This window comes from Cornus florida, unplaced genomic scaffold (assembly GCF_030987335.1).
Source record: "Cornus florida cultivar Cherokee Brave unplaced genomic scaffold, ASM3098733v1 CherokeeBrave_3.0.0_Hap2_Chr04, whole genome shotgun sequence".
In the NCBI taxonomy this organism is placed as follows: domain Eukaryota; kingdom Viridiplantae; phylum Streptophyta; class Magnoliopsida; order Cornales; family Cornaceae; genus Cornus; species Cornus florida.
In genome coordinates, this window is record NW_026775574.1 from 73,675,670 (window position 1) to 73,682,419 (window position 6,750).

Below are 6,750 nucleotides of genomic sequence, written 5' to 3' on the forward strand. Positions count from 1 at the left end.
TCACCTATTAAAATCTCAAATTAGTAATTAAAAACCTGTAAGATTAAGGTGACCTAAGGTTAAATTAAAGTCTTAAATAACAAATAAAAAATAGAAATATAGTATATATATATATATATATATATATATATATATATAAAATTAAGGTAACAGATCGGATCGATTTTTTTATGGTCCAATCTGTTAATCGAATCGCAAATAGCGAATTGCTATTTTTCTAAATCATTACCAAACCATAAGATTTGAAAACCGAATTGAATCACACGAATCGGATTGGTTTGGACCGGATTGACGGATTATTTGCTCAATTCTACTAAAAAGTGTCGAATATATTTCCTCATTTCAAATTGTGGTTTGGAACGATGTGTTTTCTTGTTTTAAACCTTAATCTATCACAAATAAGCAATAATACTGATATGTCGATCGAATAATTTTTAATTGACTATTTATATTAAATATAATTAAATGGAGGGCTCCATTTCTATATTTGTTGTATAATTGATCAATTAAAAAAAAGTAAATTTAGCAATTCACTGTAACTATTTGATTCAAGAATTATTTTTCATCGAGTAAATATTTTTATATATTATATATATGAGAAATAAAAATAAAAAAGGAAAAAAAATCAAAGGCCATAAAGCCAATAATGAAAAAGAGGTAGTGAATATATGGGGGAATAATGTGCCAACTCACTATTGAAATGCCAATGGAATCAAATGGAAAAAGTTTTAATTAGTAGTATTAGAATGGGCAATAAAAACTTTAAATAATTGAATTGAAAAATGAAGATATGAAAGGACATAACAATAAGAAAACCTGAAAATGAAAGGGGAAAATAAAAAGAAAAGAAGGGTGGGGTTCCTTGCATCCAAAGCATCTCTAGGTTTGGGTTCGGAGTTAGGTTCGGACCTCAGACTTTGAACGGATAAGAACAACCCACACCAGACCACACCCATCTTTTCCTACAAGAAACCCTCCCCCTTTCTCACCGCCTCCACTTCTTGAAGACTTCTCTCTCTACACTTTCTCTCTCTAAACAAAATTACACAAAAGCACAAGAAAAGCTGTGTCTCTCCAAAGTTCAAACTGGCGATCGATAATCAGGAAACCACTGTCCGGGAAATCAAACCCAAGAACAGGCGAATCATGGTGAGGAAGAAGGGTTTTCTTGAACTTTGTCTCATTTTCCCTCATTTTCTCTCACATTCTCGTGTTTTCTGTTCTGGGTTTTTTTGGGTTTGCCTCAAAACCCTCAAAACTACTCTGTTTTTGCTGATCTGGGTTTCGTTTGTTTCAGGGAGCTGGAGGTCCTGATGAGGAAGACAACCGTTGGCCGCCATGGCTGAAGCCTCTGCTTCGCGAGAGGTTCTTCGTCCAATGCAAATCACATGCTGATTCACACAAGAGTGAATGCAACATGTATTGCTTGGACTGTATGAATGGTGCTCTCTGCTCTCTCTGTCTCAACTATCACAAGGAACACCGTGCCATACAGGTTTGCTAATCTGCACCAAAGTCTCAATTTCATCTGTTTTCATCCACTTGTGGCATCTGGGTTTCAACCATTCTTGGCAAATGGCATCTTTCTGATGAGTTATCTTCTACTAATTTTTCAATTCACTATGTTTTCATCCAATTCTAGCATCTGGGTTTGAACATTTTTGTCAGATGACAGCTTTTAATGGAATCACAAAAATTCTCTGTTCTAACTTTCTTCTAAAAAAAACTCTCTTCTTTTTCTTCTTGGGTTTCTCTGTTTTTTAGTGTAGATTGGTAAAAGCATCAAAACTTTTATAAAATACCATTTGCCTTTTCAGGATTGTGCTCTAACTTTGATTCTTGATATACTGTGTGTTAGTGTGTGTATATCCATGTGTATTTTTGTTGGTTTTTGATTGAAATTGGTATGTTTCTTGACAGATAAGGAGGTCATCATACCATGATGTGATCAGGGTTTCTGAGATTCAGAAGTTTTTGGACATCAGTGCAGTCCAGACCTACATTATCAACAGCGCAAAGGTTGTGTTCTTGAATGAGAGGCCACAGCCTAGGCCTGGCAAAGGGGTCACCAACACCTGCGAAGTCTGCGAGCGAAGCCTTCTCGATTCCTTCCGATTCTGCTCTCTGGGTTGCAAGGTACTACAATGTCCTCAAAATTCTGTACTTTTTACTTAATTTTTGAATTTTCTTGTTCTTAAATTTATGTAAATTTGAAGAATTCGAATTGGGTATCTCATGAAATCCCCAATTTTATTTGACTTTGGTTGATGGGTTAACTCCCCATTACATTGTTCTCTGTGTGTGAAATTGGTACTATTGTCAATGTTATCAATGGAGTAATTATAGTTGGAGTTGTTGGGTTGGTTGTGATTTGATTAGTAATCATCCTAGTGACTTTACCCGTTTCAGATTCTGATAAAATTGAATTGGGTAAATGAGTTTTATTCATCCTAGTGAATCACCCATTTCAGATTTTGATAAAATTGAATTGGCTTTTCTGTTTTGATTGTGATTTGGGGTTTGTGAATAACGTTTGATCATCAATTGCAGATTGTGGGTACATCAAAGAATTTCCAGAGGAAGAGGAAGCAGTCACTGGAGAAGAAGCAGCCGCGGATGGCGGGGATGGCGTCGGATTCCGAGGACTCATACAGCAGCAGCGGCGGAAGCCATGGCCGCCGGGGGAGGACAAGCAGCAGCGACACCAGCAAAGTCCAGAGCTTCACTCCGTCAACGCCACCACCAACTGTGGCTAATTACAGACAGGCCAAGAGAAGAAAGGGTATTCCCCACAGAGCCCCAATGAGTAGTGGACTGGTCATAGAATACTAGTAGCCCCCACTACTTATGCTTAATGACCCTTATACCCCCCAATATACAAGTTAGTGTCATTATATGCCCCTAGGGGCCTGCAAGCACTTGAGCTTTTTACCAAAAGGCCAGTGTTGGAAAACCTAGAGAGTTTCTATCTCTCTCTATATAAATATATATATATATATCTTTGGTATTGTGTACATAGAGGCAGCAAATAGGAGAAATTATGGAAAATAGAAGGGTAAGAATGATAATAAGACAATGTGAAAGGACAGAATGGTGAATGTAGCAAAAATAAGCTTTAGCTGAAAGATATAGGTGTTTAGAAGAGAGTGGTTATACATAGGTTTTGTCCTCATTGTTAAACTAGTTTGAGTGAAAAATGTAAATACCCTTTTGTGGTAGGGTCTAGAGGCATAAAATGACAATGTACTCCATGGAAATAGGAGTTATGTCTATATATATGGAATGAAATAAGACTCTTATGGCTTGTAACATGGTTGCAAATATGATGTCTGGTTTTGTGCTTAATTCTGAGTTCAATGTTTGAGGTTTTCAGTGGAGAAGGTATTGGGTGTCACCTGTGCGTTCTCATCCGACTTGTGTTGTGCACGTACGGTTCGAATGTTCAAGGTGCAATAGAGAATTGAATGAAAAATGTTACACATTTCAAGAAAGGAGAACACATTTCACCATGTTCTTAATAAAAAGATTGAAAGGTATATTCTTTTCAAAAGTTTTGAATGGTGAAGATCACTACAACATTGAGTGTCACAAACGAGTCTAAAGAAAGGGCGACATGTTTGCATTGTGTGTCAAATTTGTTTGTAGTATAAAAAAACATAACAAACCGATGAACATTTAAATTTTTTATTTTTATTTTTATTTTTTTTGTTATATAAAAAATGGTGTCTTAAACCCGTCAAATTGACAACCCTAAACATGTTTAGTAGTCTAAATCCAAGGCCATTTTCATACTATATTTAGAAATTTTCGATTAGTACTCGTAACGTCCGATCGGTGGGTCCCACGGCGGCCGGCAAGTTGAAAAGGTTAGAAACTGTGATGCTTTCAGCTCGACACGTTTCGGGTGATGATTGGTAGACGAAAAGCAAAGTGTCCTCATTTTCAGTGTGGGATGAAATGAATTTGGTCAGCCGCCCTCGGATATAACGTGTTTTGACGTCACGACTTGGACTGTGATTGATTGATTCCTGACCGTCAGATTGTCTTGATGACGCGGTCTCTTCTTTAATGGGGCTTGTTTCTTTGTGGGTCGTCATTACATGACTTTTGTGGGTCGAGCCCATTTGCAGTCATGGGACGATCCTGGACCGTTGGATTGAGTGGAGTCAAGTGTTGGATTTGCAATATGTGGGTCCCACGCCGTTTTCTTAATGGGGGAGTGCTATTTTATCCTCACAAATCTCATTTTCGTTAATGCATTGATTATCGTTTTGATTAAGAGATTCTTCGAGATGATGAAGAAAACTTTGTTTATTTTATTATTATTACAAGAAAAATGATAAACCCATTGATTTAATAACATGTCGGAAAAGGATTCTCTCTGATCAAACAGGCATCAATTCTACCGGTCCAGATTCACACACTTAATATTTAGAATGAACAAAATTCTTAATGCCGCTGTATAAAATTGGAGCTTTAAAATTAAAATTGGAGAAAAATTTAGTTTAAAGTTATACAATTTATTTATTTATTTATTTCTTTTATTTTTTTAATTTTATAAATTTTAATCTCAAAACTTCAATTACATATAATCGAACATAGGCTAAAATTTAATACTTCGCTCTACAAAAATTTGCAACCTGCTAAGACTTGATTGTAGTTTTCATTTGAGCTTCAAATATTTGAAAATTTTAGGATATGCTTAGTTTGTAATTCTGAAAATAGTTCTCAAAAACTCAGAAAATAGAAAATTATTTTTAAAATTTTTTTTCTAATAATTATTTGAAAATAGATATTTTTAATTTTAAAAAAATTGAACCAAACATAATTTTTTATATAATTTTTTATTTTTAGTTTTCTGAAAACAAATAACTATTTCCATAGGTTATAAACCAAAAAGACACTTCATTTTGGTCTCCCTATTTCTGGGAGTAGTTCTAAGTATTTGCTATGATGGCTCTCTAATGAAATTTCTACACGAGCTTATGTTCATGAACTTATATGTATAAAGTGAGCGCAATTCTATTTGAAATCAGCTAATTTGTTAAACAAGCTTAAAATTAAACTTAAACTCAGTTCGTTTACTAAATGATTAGCTCGAGTCACAATGGTTCATGAACAATTTGATTTATTTGTAACTCTAAAAATGGCAATAAAGTGAAATTTTTTTATTTTATTTTGTTAGCTCTATTAAGCTCTTACGCTCGTTTGACATACGCTTTATTTTAAGCGTTTTATTTTTGGTTAAAACAGAACAGTATTTGTACTGTAGGAGTTTTTTGGAAAAAAATTGGAAGCAAGTTTGGGAATGATGTTTTGTTGTGAAAATGTAGGTTTTGTGCCATGAACAATTGTCTGCTGTTATGGTTTTGGGTCATGAACAATTGTCAAAATAAGAAAAAACAAGGGCCTGTTTGGTTTGTAACTCTTGAAAATAGTTTTCTGTTTTCAAAAAACTTAAAATAGAAAATTATACAAAAAAAATCTGCTTGGTTTAATTTTCTGAAAATTGTTTTATGAAAACTCAATTATAAAAAGACTTGTTTTAAGAGAACATTATTTTATTGTTACCTAAAAATTGTTTTCTGTTCTCTGAATTTTTAAGAATTATATTCAGAATTACAAACCAAGCGTGTTCCAACTTTTTGGTTTTGGGTCACTATTTACAAAGTGTTTTAGTACTGTGTAAAATAAAATAAGGTTGCACCAAACATGTTTTTATTGCCAAAATCGATACTATAACAGTCCAAAAATAAAAATAACAAAAATAAAATACATATCAAACGGGACCTTAAACTTGAGGAACAATAAACTAGTGTATTACCTCAACCTTTTAGAATAAAAGGTTAAGGGTTCCAAGTCTATTTGAATAAAAGATGAGTGTATGGAGTGTCGAGATTTAGAAAATAAAACCCTCCACTCATTGATATGATGACATAAGTCCTCAACCACATATACTACTTAAATTTTACCCTCTTCATTTCAAAATTCTTTTTAAATTTATTATTACTAAAAGACAAAAGAGTAATTTAGAAATTTTATAAAATATAATATATGAAACATGCATTTTGAATTGTTCCAAAATAAAAAAATGGATAAGTATTTTGGTAGAAAGTAATATTTTTGTGCTTTACGAGAGTCATGACACAAAGTAAAAGATCTTTTTATCCCTTTATCACGCGTGCATGTTTAATTTAATTTCTATTTTTCTTAATGCTAATATTGATCCGTGATAAGGTAAATATTTTTGTCCTACAAACCCTACACGCCTACACTCCTACATGATTCTCAGTTTAAAATCAAGAAAGAAGAATAATCAGATCAGATATATACAACAAATATCACAAGTTTTTACACAAAGTATATATATATATATATATATGAAACGCGTGTCTACTCCAATAGGTTTCACGTGAATGTTTGATTCTTCAAGTGCTTCTTGTGGTAAGTGTTTTTTTTACTTTAATGTCACAAGTTTTTACCAAAAAAGAAAAAAAAATTAATGCCACAAGTACTATAATAGGGACAGCTTCTAGATTCTCAGTTGTTAGGCTCTATTTGATAATATGCATCCGTCATCTCGTCTCTTCTACCAGCGATGTGCTTCTGACCTTAATTAGTCGGGTCGTGTCTCCGACACTATTACTTTAAAGAAATTAGAGTGCTCAAATTAAGCTAACGATTATATACATTAGCATGCGATAACATCATAGATTTCGGTCCTATAACATTAGCCTTCGGAATCGAAAT

At 33.6% G+C, this 6,750-nt stretch overlaps 1 protein-coding gene across 1 annotated transcript; it reads left to right on the forward strand.

The window, feature by feature from the left end:
* The first annotated feature begins 949 nt into the window (after window positions 1-949).
* Window positions 950-3,345, forward strand: LOC132303535 (protein RGF1 INDUCIBLE TRANSCRIPTION FACTOR 1-like). Its single transcript, XM_059800830.1, has 4 exons — window positions 950-1,149; window positions 1,298-1,495; window positions 1,921-2,136; window positions 2,551-3,345. The coding sequence occupies exons 1-4, from the start codon at window positions 1,147-1,149 to the stop codon at window positions 2,830-2,832; spliced, it is 699 nt and encodes a 232-aa protein (XP_059656813.1). The 5' UTR covers window positions 950-1,146; the 3' UTR covers window positions 2,833-3,345.
* The last annotated feature ends 3,405 nt before the right edge of the window (window positions 3,346-6,750 follow it).